The following is a 24,512-nucleotide window of genomic DNA, read 5'->3' as shown; positions in this document are numbered from 1 at the left end:
CATACCAGGGTGAGGGCCAAGTAGAAGGAGCTTGCAAAATCTTTAAACAGTAATATCTCTTCTGAGGAATCAAAAATCAGAAGGAAAAGCTGGTGGTAAGGGCTTGGTTTGCTGTAGGTGCACAGTGAGTTATCTAAACTAATCCTAACCACTATTACTACAACAAAATAGGTTACAACTGTGGGCCGACTGTGTTGTTTAGCAGCAGTCCTGCAAGCCGCTATGTGGAAGACACCAATTTGATTCCCTGCAGATGCTGTACAGAAGGGGTGCATGAAAACAAATCTCTCATGCATTTTATTAGGGATGTCCTGAAAACCTGGCCTTGTTTGTGGGCCTCAAGGACTGAACTTGTGCATCCTTGTTCTACAGGTAGTTTTCATGTTCCCTTAAGACAGTGCTTTTCAACCTTCTCCTGAAGTCATACCCAGTCAGTCACGTTTTTTGGATTACCACAATGAATGTACATGGGGTAGACTTGCATCCTATAAATTGCTGATCTATGCAAATTGATCTCATGTACATTGAATGCGGTAATCCTGAAAACTCAAATGGCTCAGTGTGCCTCCGGGGAGGGCTGAGAAGCACTGCCTTAAGGGAGGTGTGGGGGAGGGGGAGAGAGTCTTTGCCATCACTCAGCAGTGATAGCTCCTAACCAGACTTAGGGTACATGCATACTGGATTCTCAAGGGAGCTGCGACCCATGACCCCTCTGGTCAAGGGCTGCCACTGCAGTGTTTGGGTTGGGGTTGATGGAGGTATAAAATTGGGGAAAACTCCTGCATTGTTGCAAATGAAGCCTCTTGCAACTACAGCCCATATATAAGCCAGCTCCAATGGAGATGGAAACCCAAGGAAGAAAAGGAGATGGCCATGCTAAAAACAATTATTAGGTGACAGCTATAAGTGCCTTGTAATTATTTGAGGTAAGTATGTTATTCTACATGATAAGTATGTCACACTCGCTTAATTACTATTATAACACTGAATGCAAAATTACAGCCTAAAAGAACATAAAAATAGCCATACTGGATCAGACCAATGGCCCATCTAGCCCAGTATCCTGTTTCCAACAGTGGCCAATCCAGGTCACAAGTACCTGGCAGAAACTCAAATAGCAGAAGCTCTTATTTGCTGGTACTTCTTCCATCTTCAAGAACACATACTACTACTACTACTATTTAGCATTTCTATAGCGCTACAAGGCTTACGCAGCGCTGCACAAACAGAAGAAAGAAAGTCCCTGCTCAAAGAGCTTACAATCTAATAGACAAGAAATAAAGTAAGCAAATCAAATCAATTAATGTGTACAGGAAGGAGAAGAGGAGGGTAGGTGGAGGCGAGTGGTTACAAGTCAAAAGCAATGTTAAAGAGGTGGGCTTTCAGTCTAGATTTAAAGGTGGCCAAGGATGGGGCAAGACACTGAGGAACATACAGTGCTCCCTTGCTAAGCTAAGATCCGTAACACTTACATATTAGGGAAGTTGATATTAACCTAAGCAGTAAAGTTCAGGGATAGTAGCAATAGTATAACTGAACTATAATTGTAATGTATAAACACACCTAAAAAAAACATCATCAATGAAATATGTTGTAACCAGAGAGTTTCCAAACACCAATAAGTTAATTGCTACATATTTCTTTTTTCAGTGTAATTTTGAAGACTGCGTTCTATCACAAGATCGTCAAAAGAGTCTCATTTTTCAGGAATTGCCATATTTCTGTTTGTGGAGGGAAGCAGAGAATACTTAGAACTTTAAACATTTGCTCGGTCTCTGAAGGACTGTTAAAGAAACTCGGGTTGTGTCAGCTAAAAGAGAAAAATTTCATCATTATCTTGTCTTCTCCTTTGGTTTGGCTTCCCTGTCTTCATAGAAGTCCCTTGCTTGTTCAGTGCTTCTTATTGTCAGTGCTGCAACAGGAGTTAAATAAGTCACTTAGTGCTGTGTATGATTGAAAAAGTAAAGAGGTGTTAAATGGGGTCTCCACCCATGCTTCGTCCATAAACAGCACACACACATGCCTACTGGCAAAGTATGTACCATGAAATTATGTTTGTACCATTCTGCTAGTCGGTATTCTAGAAGAGCTCACTTATGCATGTGAATAAATAAAATTACTGTCATTTACAGTTAGATGGCTCCTTATAGAACTACCCCCCTCCCCTGTGCCACTTTTTGCCACTTCAGTGTGTAACTTCCACAGAGAAGCATCTATATTCAGTGCCTCTATGTATATTGTAAGTGTATAGTTCTATATATAAACTATGTTTATATTCAGTGGCATTCACTATACAACAGCAGCTCCATATTGTCACCTTGAGCACTGACCTGAGGGCTACCACAAAGAAGGGCTATAGCAAGCTGTAATTGTACCACATACAACTTGCTCACCATGGTGCCCCCCCCCCCCAGGGGCATCCATCCTCCTCCCAAAGTCCTTTCCTCAAAGCCCCCCCTTCCCAAGAGCATCCATTCGCCTCCTGAAAGTGTCCTGGAAGAAACCTCCTCCCGAGGAGCCTTCCACCCCGTAAAGCACCCTCCCCTCCTGAAGACCCTCCACCTCACCAGAAGCCCCCCCCAAGGGTAAGCCCTCTCCAGGCCCACCTTAAGGATGCCCTGTTTGTCTTGGGTAGGGCAAGCAACAGCAATCTCCTGTCACTGCTGCCCATGCTGGCTCAGCGTTCAAAATGTCGACCGCAACCTCTAACCGTAGTCTTGCAACATTACTGCTACAGGTCACGACTGCCATTTTAGGCTTGGGGAGAGGCCTATGGTGAGTTGGTATCTTCAGGAGGAGATAGATGCACTTTGGGGGTGGGGGGGGGGGGTGTAGAGACAGGAAGGAGAGATACTGACCAAGCAAGGGGAGGCAATGAATGGGGCATAATTTTGGCACTCCCATCTTCATTATGCCCCGTGAGCCACACATTCCTCGCTACATCCTAGCCACAAGGATCCATGCACCTACTGAGCTGATTTGGTCAAAGGACACTCATTTCTGCATCTACACAAGGGATGTACAGCTACTCATACCTATTGGCTTATAAACAGCAAACTTTGTCTGAATCCAAGTAAAGCAGAGCTTCTGTAGGTCCCTAATCAAGTGGGCACATACTCAACATCAAAATCTCTTTCAGGAGCTATAAACTTCTCTTTAAACCACAGGTCAGGAACCTTGGGGTACAGTTGGACTCAACATTTATGCTGATCCCACAATTCTGAGCAACCTTCAGGAGTTGCCTATATAATCTATGACATCTACTGTACACTGTCTCTTGCCATACATTAAGAAAGTGAGTCTTGCCATACTGGTTGACACCATGGAAACACCAAGGCTGGATTATTGTGAGGCACTCTACATTGGTGTGACTACAAAGAGCATGCGCCAGTTCCAGTTAAGTACACAAGAACTGCCATACTGGGACAGACCAAAGGTCCATCAAGCCCAGTATTCTATTTCCAACAGGGGCCAATCTAAGCCTCAAGAATCGGGCAGGATTCCAAAAGAGTAAAATAAATTTTATGTTGCTTATCACAGGAATAATTGGTGGATTTTGTCTATGGAAGTTGTCCAAACCCTTTTTATACCCTGTTATGCTAATGACAGCCAGCAAGGTTAAAAAGTGAGGTGAAGGAAACTATTAGAGCTAAAAGAAAATCCTTCAGAAAATGGAAGAAGGAACCAACTGAAAATAATAAGAAACAGCCTAAGGAATGTCAAGTCAAATGCAAAGCACTGATAATGAAGGATAAGAGGGACTTTGAAAAAAAGATTGCGTTGGAGGCAAAAATACATAGTAAAATTTTTTTTTAGGTATATTAAAAGCAGGAAGTCAGCAAAAGAATCGGCTGGATTGCTAGATGACCAAGGAGTAAAAGGGGCGATCAGGGAAGACAAAGCTGTAGCGGAGAGATTAAATGAATTCTTTGCTTCGGTCTTCACCGAGGAAGATCTGGGTGAGATACTGGTGCCAGAAATGGTATTCGAAGCTAACGAGTTGGAGAAACTGAATGAATTCTCTATAAACCTGGAGGATGTAATGGGGCAGGTTCTACAAATTGAAGAGTAGCAAATCTCCTGGACCGGATGGTATTCATCCCAGAGTACTGATAGAATTGAAAAAAGAACTTGCAGAACTATTGTTAGTAATATGTAATTTGTCCTTAAAATCGAGCGTGGTACTGGAAGATTGGAGGGTGGCCAATGTAACGCCAATTTTTAAAAAAGGTTCCAGAGGAGATCCGGGAAATTATAGACTGGTGAGTCTGACGTTGGTGCCAGGCAAAATGGTAGAGACTATTATAAAGAACAAAATTACAGAGCATATTCAAAAGCATGGATTAATGAGACAAAGTCAACATGGATTTAGTGAAGGGAAATCTTGCCTCACTAATCTACTACATTTCTTTGAAGGGGTGAACAAACATGTGGATAAAGGTGAGCCGGTTGATATTGTGTATCTGGATTTTCAGAATGCGTTTGACAAAGTACCTCATGAAAGACTCCAGAAGAAAATAGAGAGTCATGGGAGAGGATGTAGTGTTCTATTGTGGATTAAAAACTGGTTAAAAGGTAGAAAACAGAGAGTGGGGCTAAATGGTCAGTTTTCTCAATGGAGAAGGGTAGTTAGTAGGGTTCCCCAGGGGTCTGTGCTGGGACTGCTGCTTTTTAACTTACTTATAAATGACCTAGAGATGGCAGTAACTAGTGAGGTAATTAAATTTGCTGATGACACAAAGTTATTCAAAGTCTTTAAATCTCAGGAGGATTGTGAAAAATTACAAGAGGACCTTATGAGACTGGGAGTCTAAATGCAGATGACGTTTAATGTGAGCAAGTGCAAAGTGATGCATGTGGGAAAGAGGAACCCGAATTATAGCTACGTCATGCAAGGTTACACGTTAGGAGTCATGGACCAAGAAAGGGATCTAGGCGTCGTCGTTGATGATACGTTGAAACCTTCTGCTCAGTGTACTGCTGCGGCTAAGAAAGCAAATAGAATGTTAGGTATTATTAGGAAAGGAATGGAAAACAAAAATGAGGATGTTATAATGCCTTTGTATTGCTCCATGGTGCGACCGCACCGTGAATATTGTGTTCAATGCTGGTCGCCGCATCTCAAAAAAGATATAGTGGAAATAGAAAAGGTGCAGAGAAGGGTGACGAAAATGATAAAGAGGATGGGATGACTTCCCTATGAGGAAAGGCTAAAACGGCTAGGGCTCTTCAGCTTGGAGAAAAGGCGGCTGAGGGGAGATATGATAGAGGTCTATAAAATAATGTGTGGAGTTGAACGGGTTGATGTGAAGCGTCTGTTTACACTTTCCAAAAATACTAGGACTAGGGGGCATGCGATGAAGCTACAATGTAGTAAATTTAAAACGAATCAGAGAAAATTTTTCTTCACTCAATGTGTAATTAAATTCTGGAATTCGTTGCCACAGAATGTGGTAAAGGCGGGTATCTTAGCAGAGTTTAAAAAAGGTTTGGATGGCTTCCTAAAGGAAAAGTCCATAGATTATTATTAAATGGACTAGGGGAAAATCCACTATTTCTGGGAAAAGCAGTATAAAATGTTTTGTACTTTTTTGGGACCTGGATTGGCCACTGTTAGAAACAGGATGCTGGGCTTGATGGACCTTTGGACTGTTCCAGTATGGCAATACTTATGTACTTATACCATATTTTCTAGCAACAACTTTCAGAGCTTAATTATACACTGAGTGAAGAAAAAGTTTCTCTGAATTGTTCTAGATGTACTACTTAGTAACTTCACTGCACACCCCTTAGTCCTTGTACATTTGGAAAGAGTAAACAATTAATTCTTTTCAATATTTGGGAGTAAAATTATGGAATAATTTACATTACCAGATTAGATCTATCAATTTTTATTTACAATTTAGGAAGCAACTGAAAACTGTATTTTTCTCAGAAATAAATAAGGTATGATTTGAGTTGAGATGTAAGGTTTGTAATTCCATCTGATTGTGATGCTTCTTATGCCATGATCCACAGTGAATCCTTTTGGAGATATCACAGAATATAAACTGAGAATAGAATGGAACCTGTTCCACTCCACTTGAAGAGCCACAGCAATTGTAAGTGATGTGATCACATAATATCATTTCTGCAGAAACTTCACTGGCTACCAGTACAGTACAGGGTTAAACTGAACCTCTACCTCAGATCTTCAAGTCTCTTAAAGGAAATGGGCCAGAGTACTTGAACAGGATCTCTATACACACCTCCAAGGTATTAAGGTCCTCCCAAGGAGTATCCCTAACCACACCCTCTCCAAAGGACATCACTTGATGTGACACCCACCAATGAGCCTTCTCTAAAGTAGCCCTCATGTTCTGGAATGCACTCCCAGAAGGCTTTGCTTAAAACAAGACTATGTCTACTTCAGGAAGCAGGTGAAAACTTGGTTGATCCTCTAAAACTTTGATGGAAGAAGCAATTAACCTGGCAGTCACACACCCAAGGACTAAAATTGGCTACACTTACTGCAGCAGGACTTGCTTATGACGCATGCACCCTTTGACTCCATGTGCAATTTTTCCTTAAGTTAGTAAGTTTGTCACACTTATCTTCTATCTAAACTCCTACTATTCCTGCTTATCTGTCTATATTTTCCATCTCTGCTTACCCCCTGTGCTATTAAGATGTTTTAATGAGCGTTACAGTATGCCACTTCCAATGTCAACACATTATAGTGTGTACTGCTGTTTTAATGTGTTTTTTTTCTGCTGTAATCATTTATTGCCTGTGTCCAGTTTATTCTTGCTGTATGCCACTTTGGACAAATTTCTTCAAAAAACCCATGACAAATTCTAAGAGATTAGATATTCCAAATTATTCCGCGATGACCTGCTCTATATTAGATTCCATAATTTTGTCAGGGTATCTATGTTTGATTGAATTGTACATACTTTGCTTTTTTAATGTTCATTGAATTGAGTATTGGAGGATGTGGTTTATTCATCTAAATAAATGCAAAGAAAAAAAGACAAAATTGTGCACAAAGACAGTTTCTTACCAATGCTGCTTCTTCAGTGCTGTTCTCAATCCCAGCTGTTACCATTAGATCGGTCACATTCTTCTGCAGTTCATCGATGCCATTCCCCATTTCATCCAGTAGGAAGTTAAAGAAGAAGGTGATTTATGCACATTAACAGTGAAATCACAGGGCCTTGTTTTGCCATTACAACAAAAATAGAAACAATAAGGGGAAACAGACTAATGTAAAACAGAACAGCTCCAGACCACAATGTGGTGGGGCATTTTCGATATGACATCTAAATCCGATCTTGGACGTTTTGCAAAAACATCCAACAATTCAGTAGTGAACATGACCATTTTCAAACCAGGAAAATGTCCAACTTTTTGTTTTGAAAATGGCCATTTGCTAGACGTTTTTGTGCTCAATGCGTTTATCTTTTAGGACCATTTTTGAAAAAAAAAAAAAAAAAGTTCAAGGGACAAAGGTACAAAAACAAGCCATTGGGATGTATTGGGGGGGGGGGGGGGCAGCATTCTTAGTACACTGGCCACACAGACATTCAAGCAGAGCAGTAGGGCACCCTAGGGAGCATTGCAGTGAACTTCACATAAAAGGTCCCAGGTACACATCTCACCATTACCCCCTTATATTGTGTGGGGAGCCCTCCAAAACCCACCAAAACCTACTGTACACAATTGTACAGCACTACAATAGTCCTTATGCCTGCAGGTGTCACCTATATGTAGGTACAGTAGTTTTTTGGTGGGTTTTGGAGGGCTCACACTTTCTACCACAAGTGTACCAGTTAGAGTGGGATATGGGCCTGGGTTCCCTTATCTACAGTCCGCTACACCAACCACTGGGCTACTCCGGGGACTTGCTTGCTGCTCTAACAGGACTGACTATAACATCTGAAGCTGTCATAAAGGCTTGTATGTACTGTTTCTTTCACAACATTGGGAGGGGGTCAGTGACCACTGGTGGAGTAAGGGGGTTTCATGCTTTAATCCCTCCAGTGGTCATCTGGTCATTTTTGTGACTTAGTCATGTCTGAAACGGGTCTAGACCAAATAACTTTTAGCACTGGGCATTTTTTCTTTGTTCCATTATGGCAGAAAAACATCCAAGGAATGCCCAAATCCCGCCCCCAGCACAGCCCCTTGTGATTTGGATGCACTGCAGGGAAAAACATTCAAATCCGAGTTTCAAAAATCATAATTTTGATGTTTTTAGGAGAAAGACGTCCAAATGCCATTTTATGCCATTTTTGAGATATTTTTCTCTTTTGGGGAAAGCATGCAGAGCTTGGCTTATGATATTCTTTCCAACCTGTGTGTGTGTGTGTGTGTTTGTGTGCATCTATTGTGTATTCTGTGTATGCATAGCATGTGTTGTATCTGTGAGGGAGTAGCTGAGAGTGGTGGTGCAGTTTACAGGGACAGGGGCAGAGTATATCAGGGGCAGAGTAGTTTATGGGGTGGTGGGGCAATTATGAGTGGAGTGGAGGCAGTTTGTACTGTGTTGGAGCATTTGTGAAGGCTATCTTATGGGGGAAGGGCAGCTTGTGGGGTGGTGGTGCAGTCGCATACAATCAAAAATGAAATACAATCATAGTTCCTGTTTCATAATTGAATTCAATGTACTCTTTATTTTTAATCATGTCTGGTCTTCATTTTCTATGATTTGTATCTGTGAATTAACAGATGAACTGATTCACCCAGAAAATGATATGTTTAATCACCGTTGCTACAGTGATTAGTGTGTTTTTCAACTGAACTGCTGGGAATGATACTGGAGGATACTGTACATATAGAAAAGTCATCTATACGCTGGAGGAAAGGGGCGATGCAGAAAGCCTCACAGTACAGTCGGCTCAGTACACAGCTCTACCACGAAATTAGTGATCCCAAAATACTGTTAAAAATAGAAGCATTAATCCACAGCCTATTGCTAAATGTCACTCTTCCAGTCAGTGCATGACATAACAGGCTGCCAGCATCTGCACTGGCCCCCTCCCTCCCTAAACCAAATTACCAATCGGGTGTTTAGTGGGACCCCTACCCACCCAACCCCTCCCCCAGGTCATACCTTAAAAGGAGGCAAGAGCAATGCCCACTTGCTCCTGCCTCTGGCACCACCACCTTGTAAAATGGCAGTGCCCAGTCTCGTAGGGTGCATCCTGGGATGCACCGGGTGGGGTCAGTCTGCCATATGTGAACTTTCCCCTTATTTGGTAGTAGGGTGGAGACTATCAAATAAGACATTTTTATTTATTTATTTATTTATTTATTTTATTTATTTGTTGCATTTGTATCCCACATTTTCCCACCTATTTACAGGCTCAATGTGGCTTACATAGTACCGTCAAGGCGTTTGCCCAGTCGGTTGATAGCAAATACAAGGTTGTATAGTGATCGAATGAGGTATATGTGGAGGGTCGGAAGGGATGAAGATTGTGTGTTGTCCAGTACGATCATTGGTCATGCTGCGTTTCTGGGTGAAGAGGTTTACGTAAGATCGTTGGGGTAGGCCTTTTTGAAGAGGTTGGTTTTTAGTGATTTCCTGAAGTTCAGGTGGTCATGTATTGTTTTCACAGCTTTTGGGAGGCCATCCCATAGTTGTGCGCTTATGTAGGAGAAGCCGGATGCGTAGATTCTTTTGTATTTCAGTCCTTTGCAATTTGGTTAGTATAGGTTTAGGTATGATCTTGACGACCTGACTCTGTTTCTTATTGGTAGATCTATGAGGTCTATCATTTATCCTGGGACTAGGCCATATATAATTTTGTGGACTAAAGTGCAGATTTTGAAGATGATCCGTTCTTTGATTGGGAGCCAATGCAGCTTTTCTCTTGTATGGTAGACTGACCCCACTCAGTACATCCCAGGATGCAGCATGCAGGACTGAATGCTGCCATTTTCCAGTGTGGCAGAGCTGGAGGCAGAAGTGAGTGGGAATCGCTCCTGCCTCCTTTAAGAAATGACCTGGTAGGGATTCGGTGGGTGGGGGTGCCCAAGACACTGGGGAATTTTTTTTTTAATTAAGCCAGGGGGAAGGGGGGGGGGTCAGGTCAGTGGGGTAGGGGGTACCATTAAACACCAGGAAAAGTTTTTTAAGTTGTGAGGAAGGATGAAGGGTGGTCTGGTGGGGATCAGGTCCAGTAGAGATGGGGGGTACTGGTGCAGAAAACTATTGAGGCGGCATGGCTAGGTTCGGCTACGCTACCCTGGACCTGGTGAGAAACTTCTGGAAGTAACCCTATCCTCATATGCATTCATTTTAATGTAATGTGCACCAGTGTATACTGCAAGAGTTAAACCTGTGCTGAACTCTGTTAATGCATTGCTACCCTGTGGTAACCACATGGCTGAGGCCATAGTAGCTTTCTGCATTGGCCCCTATGCCCTTGATTTCCCTTAGGATCTGGAAAACAAAAGGAGGTAAGGAGAGGACCACCGTCTGCTGGAGGTGGGGGGGGGGGGGGGTCACTGCTACATAGTTAGAAAATATCTGTACAAAACTAAAGAAAAGTGAAGTGAAAATTAATCTGAAAAGTTCTCATAAAAGATTGTTCATGATGCTGCATGGACCTCACTTAGCACAGAACCGGGCGGTGTGTAAGTAAATTTCGGTAGATGTCTGGGGTGTGAAAGAGGTATTTTTGTAGGGCTTATTCTGCACACTCCACTCAACCTGCTACCAGGGACCAGGCCTGGATCTGATTAGGATTAACCAATTACAAAACTGAAAAATGTGCATGCTAGGTCCTGTGTTTCAAACTGAAAATATGCTCTTGAAAACAAACAAAGAAAAATTATATACACTGTTGTGCAACCTTTGTGTACATCTGAATACCTTTTCTAAATTCATCTATTTCAGGTTTTTTCATTTCTCTTAGTTGTTGGATTTTTCTTCTCTCTCTTTTACTAAATCTTTCTTGTTCCTTCCAGTATTGCCAACAACCTGTAAATTTATGGGCTACATGTTACATCAGCAGAAAAATAGACCTATCCTCAAGCTCCATAAGTGTCTTTATGGTGAACATAAAACTTCTAGGTACTTGGTAGTCTTGCCTGTATCTCTCTTTTGGCTCCTTCCAACACTGGACAGGAGTCAAAAGCGGCATGGTTTGGGACATCCTACACTGGGCTACTCGAAAGGCAGCTTGAGAAAGTACCCAGGCAGTAGCAGCAGAGGAGAGAAAAGTTGGGGAGCCTCCATTCTGCCCTCCCTCTCTCCCTGCCTCTAAAGGGCTTCCCCCATCCCAAATCATTTTTACTGTTTCACTCCTCCATAAGACCTTCAAATTCTCTAAATAGATCCCCCCCTCTCAAAGACATATTTACTGTCAGTAAAAATGTTTCTCTGAAGCTGCTTCCTTCTGTCCCTGTAATTCCCTTCCTCTCCTCACCGAGGCTCTCTCTCATCCCTTGCTATTTCTCTCGCTCCTTTCGCACCTCTCTTATTTGCTTACCCCTTTAGCCTCCAAAACCCAGTCATGTCATCCAGACAGATATTAAAGCTGTAGTACCTCCAAAATTCAAGGAGGCCAGACTTTACACTAGCAAAAGCAAAAAGGTATAGAACCGCTGAATTTGTTGTTTTACCAAGTATACGACCTCCCTCTTCTCTTCCTCTGGTCTGTGATTCTCCTGACCACAGGGTTTGGCTGCCAATTTGGAAACACTATCCTACAGATTCTATATATGGTGCCTCACATTAGGCTCTACGTCTGCGCCAACGTTTTGATGTTTAAAAGCATTCCAACGGATGCAAGGCACCAAAACAGGGTAGAAATGGCAGTTCTGTGTGAAAACACACTTATGAACCCATTTATACAAGAGCACTTAAGTGTTTCTGAGAGGATCTGGAAAGAGGACGTAATGATAGAAGTTACATGGGTGGGTCACAGGCATTCCCTTAAGATGTGCGCAGTCTTATGGAACAGTGTGAATCAGGGACGTAGCCAGACCGGCGGGAGGGGGGTCCAGAGCCCGAGGTGAGGGGGCACATTTTAGCCCCCCCGGTGCCGCTGACCCCCCCTGCCATTTTTGACCCCCTCCTGCCGCCGCCCCCCCCACCTTAGACCCCCCCCCCCCGGCACAACCCTTTTGGCCCCCTCTTCCCGCTACCGCCAACCCTCCTCTACCGCCGTCGGGTACCTTTGCTGGCTGGGGTCCCCAACCCCCGCCAGCCGAAGTCCTCTTCTCCGGCGCGGCCGTGTTGTTGATCTGCAAGGGCAGGCTTCTGTTTCTGTGAGTCGGACGTCCTGCACTCACATAAACAGAAGCCTACCCTTGCAGATTAGCAACGTGGCCGCACCGGAGAAGAGGACTTCGGCTGGCAGGGGTTGGGGACCCCCGCCAGCAAAGGTACCCGACGGTGGCGGGGGGAAGAGGGGGTTGAAAGGGTTGGCGGTGGGGGGGGGGGGGGGCCAGGGCCAAATCTACGGGGGCCCATGCCCCCGTGTAGCTACGCCCCTGGTGTGAATCTGCGCCCAACTTGCGTGCTGGGATTTACACCTGGTTTCAGTTGCTGTAAATCCCCATGCCCAAAGTTGAGTACGGATCCTGGTGCTATGCGCTATTCTATAAAGGGGGCCCATCCTGGAGCGCCCTTTACAGAATATCATTCAGCACCGAGTTTTGAGCGCCATTTACTGAATCCAGCCCTGTGTTTCCTCTTTACCCCTCTCTACTTTTCACATTCTTCCTCCTCATCTTCCCTTAACACAATAGCACTCCAGCTTTAGTCACATTCACACCCTTCCTCCAGTGCAGTGGTGTAGCCACCGGTAGGCCGGGGTCAGGCCCACCTGAAATCAGTGCTCTGTAGGTGTAGCTGGCAGGGATTCACAAGCTCCGCCAGCAGAAGATCTCCTCCCAGCAGAAGGAACACTTACATCCTGTGCTGCCAGCATTGGCACTGAGCTGCTGCTGCCCTACCCCTCGTGCATGCGCAGATGCTGGCCATGTCAGTGGCTCTGGGACACTACCACTGGCTGCGGAGGTCTTCGACTGGCAGGGCTTGCAGATCCCCGCCAGCTCAGGTACTTCTTTTGGTCTGATTTGGGGGGGGAGGGGGAGAACCGGAGGGGGCTAAGGAAAGCAGGAAGAGCACTGGATGGGGGCTGAGGAGGGTGGGGAGAGAACTGTAGGGGGCCCAAGGATGGGGGGGGGGGGGGGGAAAGAGATGAGTAGATGAGTTTACAGGCCCATTCTCTTTGGGCTCAGGCCCACCCTAAAAATTCGCCATCTGGCTATAATTTTGGTCCTGGCCAAGGCACTTTATCTCTTGTCTCACCTATCTGTAAGTTCTCTGGGGAAGGGATGTACTGTATTTGAGCTAAAATCGGAACAGTGACCTAGGAACAGAAATGTAATAATAGGAAAGAGAATCGCACAAAGAACAGTAGCTCCAATCAGCTCTGGAAAGAGAAGAGTGCGTGCAGGCAGAAGTAGCAACCCTGACCAGTCAACTGGTGGAGGTCTACTAGAGGGAGCAGTGTTAATAAGGAAAGAGGTGGGCTGAAGGAGCAGAGCTGTCCCACAGAAGCAACATGAGTACTTAGATGTAGGATGCAGATAAGAACGTTCAAACATGACAACAGATACACACAGGTGGCTGCTGAATCACAGCAAAATGGAATCCTACATTATAGTGAGTTAGGCAATAACCTTATAACCCCAGATACAAATCCAGAGCATTCACAGTCTAATCCTTTTTCCTGGGGAGCTGATGGGATTAAAGAAAATAAACTCCAGAGGAAGTTAGGTTGAGAGATGGTGCCACGCATGGGTCTTACTCTTTTCTTATCAGGGTGCCACTACAAAGGTGGTGAGCTCTCTGGCTATGCAACAACAGTGATTAGAAGTCCCTCTCCACCTCAAACCAGTCACAGCAGGCATGAGATTGAGGATGATGGTAGGGAATATGTACTTTGGAATAAAGGTAGGAAAGGGGACATATGATAGGGACACTGAAATACTCCATGGCATAAATTTTTTTTTTGTTACATTTGTACCCCACGCTTTCCCACTCAAGGCAGGCTCATAAATATACAGGCAAGTCTCTTTCAATTGAAAGGAATCTCTGGAATGAGGGGGCATAGGATGAAGGTGAAAGGGGATAATAGATTCAAGAGTTATCTAATGAAATACTTATTTATAGAAAAAGTGGTGGATGTGTAGAACAGCCTCCCAGTAGAGGTGGCAAAGGTAAAGCCTGTATCTGAATTCAAGAAAGCACAGGACAAACCCAGAGGATCTGTAAGAAAGAGGAAGCGACTGTAGACCTTGGTAGTTGGTGTAGGTAGACAGATTGTATAGGCTGTATGGCCTTTATCTGCTGTCATTTTCTATGCTTCTATGAAGGCTTTGAAAGGGAGCTCTAGATTCTGGCAAGATTTGAGGCCTCCTGGTATACCAGGTCTTCCTACAGGCTGTTTGGTCTGTAGTTACATTCCGTGGATAAGCAGAGAAGCAGTATTATAAAAGCATCACCACAGCTCCACAGCTCAAAAAGTAAGGGGAAAGGGAGCATTCTGGTGGTTCTCAGCAAATAATGGTCTCTGTGGACACATGATGATTAGGCACCAACATTTTGTATGATTAGAGAAAAGTTATCACCATATATAACAAACTAATATCTGACTGTCAAGTGAAGGCAGAATACAAAAAGGATATGTTTGGAAATTAATTGGTCAGTCAGGGCTTGAAATTTCTCCTGAAGTTTTTGTAACAGATCTTCTGCCTGTAATTAAAAAAAAGAAAAGAAATCAAAACCAAAAACCATGAATAGCAGCTGTTGTAGCCCAAGGTGCTAGAAAAAAATTTGATTAGTTTGCATGAAAGGAAAGCAAATGAATTGTCAGTACATATTCTTAAAATCACAATTAAAAAACGTTCCTATCTTATGTCTCTGCTTCAGTCTTCTAACATTCATTTCCTCTGATGCAGTAACAAAGGTATGCAAATTGAAGCAACAGGCTTAGTGAGTCAGTTTCAGTTGACACCACACCATAGCTGTGAACAAAAACATGTTAATTAGGCTTTTCTACAATAATTTTTTAACTATAAAAATATGGATATAGTGCTAGAAATGTTCTGTGAAATCTAGCTAATGGAAAAAAAAATCTTATTTATCGCTTAGAATATCGCACCTAAAGAAACATTTTGAAAGTTCTTGTATGTATTGGATACAGATTCTTTGGGTTGTAGTTTCTTCCTAAACCAGCTGGCACCCTAAACAATCACTATGCTGTATAATGTATTTATTAATTTGGTGTATACGTATAACCCACCAGTTGGGGGTGCAGGCATCACTTCTGGGCAGTGAACAGTACAACACATATCCTCAACAGCTGAAAGCTGCTAACTCAGGATCTCAACCCTATTTCCACTGGAGCTGGAAACCCAAAGAAACAGGAGTACTGATTTAGAAAACCCAACTCTTCCCCATTAATAGGGCCACCGGATCTGATTTACCAAGTCCCCCTCCCCACCATAGACAGAAAATGGTGAGAACAACACTGAATATCAGGTGTGCTAAATAATTCCAAATATCTTAAAGAATTAACCAATTCAATGGTACCACTTAGTGGGTTCTGTATCAAAAGCATTTGTTACAGCTCTTTCTGAATCAAATTTGAACTATCCCTGTATCCTGATGATGCAACTGCCGAGTGCTAGCTCATGCTTAATAGGTCTTACTGTTGAATATGCTCAGGCATCCTGCGGTAAGTTACTGCACGCTATCTGATTCTGATTAGCACAGGATTACCACCTACAAAACAGGTATCAATAAGTGTTCCTGCGGTATTGTTTTTTAATGGCCACTCGCTAATGGCAACATTAGCCCATGGCCATTAATTGAAAAAAAAAAAAGATTGTCCACTTTCCAGTAGGTCTTAGGAGGTCTTTTACTAAGCTGCGATAGCGTGAAATCAGCATGTGGTAAACGCCAAGACGCTCATTATATTCCTATGGGTGTCTTGGCATTTACCCACAGTTGATTCCTACCACAAGCTAAAAATGCTATGCGCAGGAAAAACCCATATAGAGGTACGCTAAGGCCAACTTTTGTTTTACTCCAGCATGCTAAAAGGACCCCTATGTTTGCTGTCCGGAAAAAGTTTAGTAATCACATTATTTCAAGTGTCTTCTGTTTTACACAAGGATCTTTGTTTTAGTTTTTATGAAATGGCAAAATTTCTCAGTATTCTAAACAATTCTTTTCCAATGTGTGCCTATATTTTTAAAAAGCTTTGATCCACTGATGAAACTGGCATCGAAATATTCTTTCACATATTAAGCAGGGGGGACAAGCTGAAAAACTGTAATTTTTGCCAAGTGCCAGAAAGCGTTCGTTTGCATATTTAATTTGCTGAGAACTGATTGTCCATTTGCTTAGAAATCGGGGTGAAAATGAATGAAAACCCAATATTCAAGTCCCGAAAGCATTTTTAGTAAAAATCAGTCCTAGATGATACAGAAAGGCTTTCCATACTACTGCATTATTTAAAAAAAAGTTATTCAAAAAGAATTTTGGTTTCACACAGGGCCAGATACAACTCTGGCCACTTTGTTAGGCAGACTGGATGGACCGTTCGGGTCTTATCTGCCGACATTTACTGTGTTAACTATGCTAAGGATCTGAGGAGCGATCATTTCCCCCTTAGAGCCACTCAGCCATCCTTTCTAGCAAGGGCTTTGCTTTTAATAAGAAATCGTTTCTTGTTTTTGGGATAAAGATGGTCTTTTTCTCGGTTCTGTCTGCAGTTAAGGACGGGAATGAGAACCTGTTACCTCAATATACGCTTAGGAACGACGAAATTAGCGGGCACATGAGATTGCGCTCGGTCGGCTCCCGAAAGACCGATTTCAGGGGAACGAACGACGCTGCTCATACTTACAAAGTGGGAAAGGTGCTGGGGGCTGCGGGGGTCGTTGTCCGTCATCATGCTCCTCCGCTCCAGTCCAAGCCGCGTCTGCAAAACACACTGAACAAAGAGCAAAGGCAACGCGTCCCGGCAACCAGAAGCAGCCGAGGAGCCGAGTCGACTCTCGCTTCCACCGCCAGGGGGCGACAGAGAAGAGGGGCACAGCGAGGACGCAGGGAAAGAGCTTCCCCCCGTTGCCATTCAAATTCAACCCAGCAACAGGGGGGCCATCCCACCGATGGGCGCTTCTTATGGCTAAATAGAGAGGTGTGGTAGCCGTGTTAGTCCACTCTTAAGGTTATCAATAGAAATCAAACAAAATAAAACATGGAAAAGAAAATAAGATGATACCTTTTTTATTGGCTAAATTGGAAGAGGGGAAACAAGCACAACGTTTTTTTTCCTTTCAGTTCTTTTTCTTGCCTATTCATATTTTGACACATACACTGACATGATTTTACTGTGCAAAAAAAAAAAAAGTACAAATATTAAACGAGTGATACAGGAAGGGATAGGCTCAAGCGGCTGGTGAGTCACAGGAAGATTGGTGGGAAGGGCAGAAAGTTTGGAGCTAATCTAGCTGCCAGGGAGGATCTTCAATACAGTACACCAATAAACAAATGTAGTGTTAGTCCAATAGAAAATGTATCATCTTCTTTCCCCTTTTATGTTTAGCAGTAAATTAGAGAGGTTATTTATTTCCCTAAAACAGTGAGGTAGCCACCAAATGCAGTTTTGCTTGACAGGGCCGGTTACTATAACTGAGTGGAAATCCTTCTTTCTCCAGCTTCGTCATACACACCATGACCTATCTTATAAAAGTTTAATCATCTGCAATCTCCAGGCACTGCCCTTGCCCTGGCTTTTAACTAAGCAGGTTTTGCTTTCTTTCCAAATGCTGTAAAGCAGCTACTACAACTTCCCTAAGCCCTTTTTTTTTCTTTCTGGAGGTTGGGGAGGAGGGTAATGTGTTTGGGTTCAAGCCACACTGTTGCTCTTAAGAACATAAGAAGCACAGTGCTGGGTAAGACTCAGGGGTCCATCCGGCACAGTATCCTCTCTTTGACAGCAGCCATTCTTGGTCACCTGGAAGAAATACCCTACAGATCCTAATGAGAAAATGCATTCCCCAATTTTGGATTTCTTGCACTGTTTCTATATTAGTTTTACAGATCTATTTGGAAGTGATTTAAATGCATTCTGACATTAATGAGAAGCAGATCTAGTGAAAGAAAGAACTCAATTCATAGTCAAATATAGTGGCAGACCTGCTTTGGCCAGCAGTTTTGGAAAGCTTTATCATAAGCACACAACTGTGGAACGCACTACCAAAAGCCTTGAAAACAACACATGACCACCTAAACTTCTGGAAATCACTGAAAACCAGCCTGTTTAAAAAGGCATACCCTACTGACCCAACTTAAATGCCTGATCTCTGCAACACAACAAAACTAAAGTACGTAATGGACATAACACAACTCTTCTGCTTTATGAAACTGTTCCACATGAACTTTATCTCACCACAACATCACTTTGTATTTGTTCACACTGAAATGTGGGATACAAATGTATCCGCCATGCGGCGGAGAACACTCACCGCCACCCATTGAGGTTGTGGTAAGGGCTCCCATGGTAACCCAGCGGTAACTGGGCAGTGTATGGTGCTGCCTGATTACCACTGGGTTAGTGCCGCAGTAAAAATGACAAAAATATTGTTTGTTGCACCAGAAATGGTGTGCGCTTGAGGCAGAACTGCTGCTGGAGGCCGCATTGGGCTGGCGATAATTCTGGATTGCCACGCAGGAAGCCCATTGCCATGTGGCAACTCTTTAGTAAAAGGGCCCCTTATTGATGCTACTGGTCGATAATTAGATACCTCATGAATAAATAATAATAATAATTGATGAAGAAAACCTTCTCTCATCACCATTAAAGGAATTCTTTGAAATACAAACAAGACATTCCTACACTTCCTTTAATCCTGTTTTTGTTCATCTACAGATAAACAAATACCAGTAATGTAATTCCTTTCATCATAGCAAACTTCATCATCTTTGATTTATCTAACTCTATATGAAACAAATTGAGTTTTGCAAATCCTTATATTGTGGATCAAACATCTACAGCATCCTCTGCCTTGACCTGTCACCTATTCTATCTTACAATATTTTTTTTAACATCACTGTGAAGAGACTCAAAATCCTAGTTCCAATTGTCCTTTAACGCAGATAACCCAAGCAAAAAAGAAAATAAACACAATTGTGATGCTATTGGAATAGAGTCACTGCCCAAGCAAACAGACATGCTTTTCAGGAAGCACAGCGTTTTGACCCTGACCTGGAAGCCCTGAGGCAGAGGGCTGGTCAACCAATCAGTGAGACTTGGAAAGAATTCCATTCATGACAGGAAAGCACAGCAAACCAGAATAAACTACATAATAAAATCAGTACAAATTAAAAAATTTAATATACAGTTAAGCTACCCCTTTTTTTCTTTTTCTTTTTGACCTTATCCTCATTATGCTAAGTTCTGTTCTACGTAGCTTATAAAGAAAAAGGTTTTCAAAAGTTTTCGGTAATGGAGATAAGATTTCTCTAATGAAAACAGCATATGAGGAAGGGGGAGGCCAGTGCAACGGCAGCATGTAGACAGTGCCGCCGGCTGAAGCAAGTAGGAAAGGGAGCTGCTGTTGTCTCCGGAGGACACCTGCAGCAGGTGGAAATTGGGGATCCTCACCAACCAATAACAAGGGCATGAGAAATTTTGGGTGGGCCTGGGCCCACCTGTGGCTACGCAACTGGTTGGTGGAGAGATTTAACGTAACCTTAAAGCATATGTTAAAGACTTTTGCGGAACCAGGAGATCAAAACTGGGGGAAATACTTATCATACTTACTGTTTGCATACAGGAGTCTACAGAGATCTCCCCATTGGAGCTGCTTTATGGCTGGAGGGTGAAAGGGCCCCTTGACCTAATAAGAGAACATTTGGAGGGGAAAGTTGGTACCTCTGACACCCCTGTAATTGAATATGTAGTTAATATGCGGTAGAGATTAGAAGACCTTACAGGCTTTGTCAGAGGTAACTTACAAGCAACCTGGTATGATCGATTTATGAGAGCCAGAAGGTACTTGTTTTAGTCCCAGTTTGTCAGAATAAACTTCAAGCTAATTGGGCTGGACCTTACAAGGTCATAAGGGGCCTGAATGATACAAACTATGCTATATCTATGGACTCTCAAGACAGAAAGCAGCGTACCTTTCATATAAATGTTAAGGGCCTATACAACCTGCACAGCTATGGTGCTAGATGTGCAGACTACCAGGATAGTGAGCCCATACCTGACCTCCTAGCAGAAACATTACCAGAGGGATCTGACACTGAAGAGAGACCATCTAAATGTATAGACTGTGGGAAAACCTTCAGTCAAAAGGTAGAACTAGAAGAACAACAGGAAAGATGTATAAGAGAGACACATTTTATATGTTTCAAGTATGGCAAAGATTTCAGTATGAAGAAAGAGCTAATGCAGCACCTAAAAAATAATAAAGAAAATGGAATATGTACAAGTATAGAATATGGGAAAAGCTGTATCAATAAAGCAAACATTATAGAATATCAGAAAAAAACTGGTTATGACAGTAACTTCAACTAGGAAGAAAGCTCCACAAGAAATGCAAACTTTCACCCCGGAAAGCGACCAGTTTCAAGTACAGAGTGTAAGAAAAGTTTCAGTTGCTGGAAATTATTGTCAAAGCAGCATAGAATCCATTCAGGAATGAAACTGTTTACATGCACTGAATGTAGGAACAGTTTTATTCATAAATTACAGCTAACAAAACACCAGCGAATACACACAGGAGTAAAACCATTCATACGTGTTAAGTGTGGTAAAAGCTTCTGTCAGGAGATACTCCTCACTATTCACAAAATGAAGCATACAGGGGGAGAGAGAGGTAAGAGACCATGGTGGGGTAGAGATGTTGTAGAACATGGGGGGGAGGGGTTGAGAGGGAAGGAGAGATATGCTGGAGACCCTGAGGGAGTGGAACACTGACACTACAGGCAGGGGGTGGAAGAAGCAAAGGAGAGATGCTGAAGGGGAAGGGAAGGAGAGAGGTGCTGTAGACCATGAAGGTTTGATAGGGAGGGAAGGAGAGAGTTGCTGGTTAAGATGGAAGGAAATGAGTATGGCAGGAGAGAAATGCTCGATACCGTGGTGGTGGTGGGTTTGAAAGGGTCAGGGGGAAGGAGAGATATGTCAGATGCCATTGGAGGGGACTAGGATGGTATGGAAGGGTTGGGGGCTGAGTTTAGGCTCCCCCTCAAACAAAAACGCGTTCCACTGCCCCTGAAGTAGGGAATGACACAATGACCCTCAGTGGTCGAATGGATGCAAATACAAGTTTATTGAACAAGCAGCAATACAGGAGGATCCAACATGATATATATCTATGGGAAGCTTTCAAATTATCTGTCAAATTAAAAAAAAAAACCACACACATAGGCAGTCGTAAGCGTTAGCTATTGTTTTATGTAGAAACATCTTTTATTGTCATCATAAGCAAAAATAAAGGCATATAGCTCAGTTATGAAATCCACAATACACCACTGCAAATAACAAAACAAGCTCTTGAGCAATGCCAAAATCATTTTAGAACATAACCCTATCCCCTTCACAGACCCCTCGAAAACTCCCCAAACCGCCCCCATCCCCTCCTAACAGAAAGGATACAAAACCAAGGCAGTTTACTAAACGATCACAAGTTCATTAATGTTTTCAGTAGCATCTGCCAATGTTTTTTTTTTTTTGGTGGGTAGTAACTCAATATGTCAGCAAGCTCCAGACAGGCTCATGCCGTCCCCTGTGTCATATTAAACCTCCTGCGGAGTGCGGAGACCCCGCAGTTTCGCTTCTTTCCCTCCGCCGTCCCGTCCTCCTCCCTCTGACTCAACTTTTTCAATTTTCTGGTGTTATCTGACGCAATTTCCTGTTTCCGGTAGGACCGGACGCATCAGAGGGAGAGAGAGGAGGAGGGGAGGATGTGTCATATACAGAGGGGACGGGGCAGTGGCTAAGGAAAGCTGCGGGTCTGGTGATGGGTGAGCTCAGGTATGAGTTTGATTTTGACTGTATGATGGGATTGGGGGGCTGCAGAGGGGGAGGTGCCTGATCGAATGCCTGTGACTTGGTACCTCTGGATTATCTGTGCCGCGTATCTTTTCTGCTTAGCAGCGTTTGACACAGCTGTAACGGAGTCAATGCGTTGGTAAAAGTTGGCCAGGTCAGCCAGGGCCCGGGCGGCTAGACTTCTTCCCATTCCTGCTACCTATCCAGGGTATATTTATGGCCACACACACACCAGTACCGGCATTCAATATGTTGGGGCTCTGAAATTTGGCTTCGGAAGAGGGGGGGGGGGGTGCTCAAACCTTGCTTGTAGGCAATATCTCCTCAAGCTTAGGGCAGGCAGGTATATGGGTCCTGACTGATTGCCCTGGTTATCCAACTATCCCCGACTTCAGCCATACACATCCACTGTCTGCACAGACTGAGTAATTTTGTAAAAGACGAGCATGTAGAACAGGGTTTTGTATATTTGAGCAAGTGCTTATAAATTACCTGTGGGGATATACGGTACTAAGAAAACATAGCACCTACTCTTATGCAATATACATGTATGTATCCCCAGAGGTGGGAGGGGGATGTTGTATAACCAGGGTAATCGTATGGGTCCAGGCTTCTGTGTATTGGTGTTCCTATGGAAGGATACGTACTTTGCTTGCACTTTGGATCTGTTGGCAGTCTTTAGATTGGTGGATCAGTATGTTCTATTCATCAGGTTGATATCATTGGTGGATGGATCAGTTTTATCACAAATTGAAGCTTTTTTCTTTCCTGTGAACCATGCAGGCAACTTTTAAGAGAGGAACATCTCATGGTTGAGCTTCTCCTGTGGAGTGCCTCAAGATATTTCCATTATCTCCCCCCCACCCCACCTTGTTCAGTATTTGTGTGATTTAGGGGACTTGATCCAGGACGCACTTCCCAACTTTCTTATGCAGATTACTTTCAGTTCTATAGCAGAGGCTATGATGGTGACTGTTTTCACAGCACAGTATTAGTGGATGGAAAATAATTTTTAAAAGCTGCACTTGAATAAGACAGTGCTTTTGTGGGTGGGGAGGTGGCTTGAATTTCTTCTTGAAAAAAGTGAATATTAGGGGAATAAGTATTCAGTCACTCACTAAAAGTCTGGGGATCCTTATTAACCACCCTGTTCTCCCCAGAAATGTTTGCTTGTTGGATGGGGCAAGGGAGTTCCGCACGGTATTATATAATTTTCTGTTAACTTGGGTGTCAGCTAGGTGGTGCACCCATTGAGGAGGTCCGGGGAAGAACACTGGGCCACGTGCATTATCTTTCAGAGCTCATGTGTCAAATCCTTTTAATAAAATAATTTTTCAAGTTGTGCATGATGAGACAGATCTCAGAGAATGGAAGACTGGGCATCTGAATGGTGATGAAATTTAACGTGAACAAGGCCAAGGTGATGCACATTGGGAAGAATAAACCAAATTATAGCTACATGATACTAGGCTCCACTTTAGGAGTCACCACCCAGAGAACCATTATAATGACCATAACATGTATGACATAGCTATGATGGACTAACTCTACCTAATATTGAGTTCCAGCCTGTTAACACTCATTGATGCCTGCCAGGAAACAGTTGCTGCTAGCTGAACAGTTTACATTTATATCAGTGATGTGTTCTGGTAACAGTTGGGCCATTAAACCTGTGCAGGACAATTTTATAACCTAGGTGTTTACATTTGCAAGTGTATGAATACTGATTTAACTGCTTTTAATTATAGGCTTCGTGGCAGCAGTGCTTGTTCCATTGCACTTGTTTGTCTTCCTTCCTCTTGTTTCAGTTGTTACTGAGAAATTAAATTCTGTTTGTTTTAATTTTACTTACTATAATCTAGGACTGGCTATCATGTTTATTCTAACCATTATTCCCTTTTATGAGAATTTGAGGCTGAACTTCAAAGCACTTAGACTTCTGTTCAGTGTGCGGCGGTGGCAAAAAAAACCCAAACAATGTTAGGAATTGTTAAGCAAGGGATAGAGAATAAACAAAGTATATCATAATGCCTCTGTTTTGCTCCGTGGTGAGACTGCACCTTGAGCATTGCATACAATTCTAGTCACTGCATCTCGTAATATATATACAGTACAGTCTTGTTTATCTGACCTTTGGTATTCTGACCATCTGGCATATCTAACAGACCCCTCCCCCATGACATCATTGCATTTATTTCTATTAAAAATCTTTGTTATAGAACAGTTTTTTGAAAATTGGGAACTCTGTGCCTTTGTCTATGCAGTGTTTTCCATATTATCCAACTGTTCAGTTATCCAGCAATGGGTTGATCCCGTTTAGGTCAGATAATCAAGACTGTACTGTATCTGTAGTGCAATTTGAAAAGGTACAGAGAAGGGTAACCAAAATGATCTTGGGGATGGAATGACCAATCTTTCTTCATCTGACAAAGAAGT

At 43.0% G+C, this 24,512-nt stretch overlaps 2 protein-coding genes across 5 annotated transcripts in view; one reads left to right on the top strand and one right to left on the bottom strand.

Moving 5' to 3' along the window:
- Positions 1–1,414: 1,414 nt before the first annotated feature.
- Positions 1,415–17,156, bottom strand: HSBP1L1 (heat shock factor binding protein 1 like 1). The gene is made up of 4 exons (XM_030190101.1): positions 16,920–17,156; positions 14,692–14,758; positions 7,043–7,140; positions 1,415–1,912 (listed from the first exon to the last, which is right to left on the bottom strand). Exons 1-4 carry the CDS (start codon positions 17,145–17,147, stop codon positions 1,907–1,909), a joined length of 399 nt encoding a protein of 132 aa, XP_030045961.1. The 5' UTR covers positions 17,148–17,156; the 3' UTR covers positions 1,415–1,906.
- Positions 17,157–21,957: 4,801 nt separating this feature from the next.
- Positions 21,958–24,512, top strand: part of SLC66A2 (solute carrier family 66 member 2) — a 115,998-nt gene continuing 113,443 nt past the window's right edge. For all 4 annotated transcript variants that reach the window (XM_030211965.1, XM_030211958.1, XM_030211971.1 and 1 more), the window contains exon 1: positions 21,958–22,058. The gene's annotated coding sequence lies outside the window, so the exon portion shown is untranslated. The remainder of the gene's footprint in view (positions 22,059–24,512) is intronic.

This window comes from Microcaecilia unicolor, chromosome 1, assembly GCF_901765095.1.
Source record: "Microcaecilia unicolor chromosome 1, aMicUni1.1, whole genome shotgun sequence".
NCBI lineage: Eukaryota > Metazoa > Chordata > Amphibia > Gymnophiona > Siphonopidae > Microcaecilia > Microcaecilia unicolor.
The sequence above is the reverse complement of the archived record's forward strand: the minus strand, read 5'-3'. Positions and strand labels throughout refer to the sequence as shown.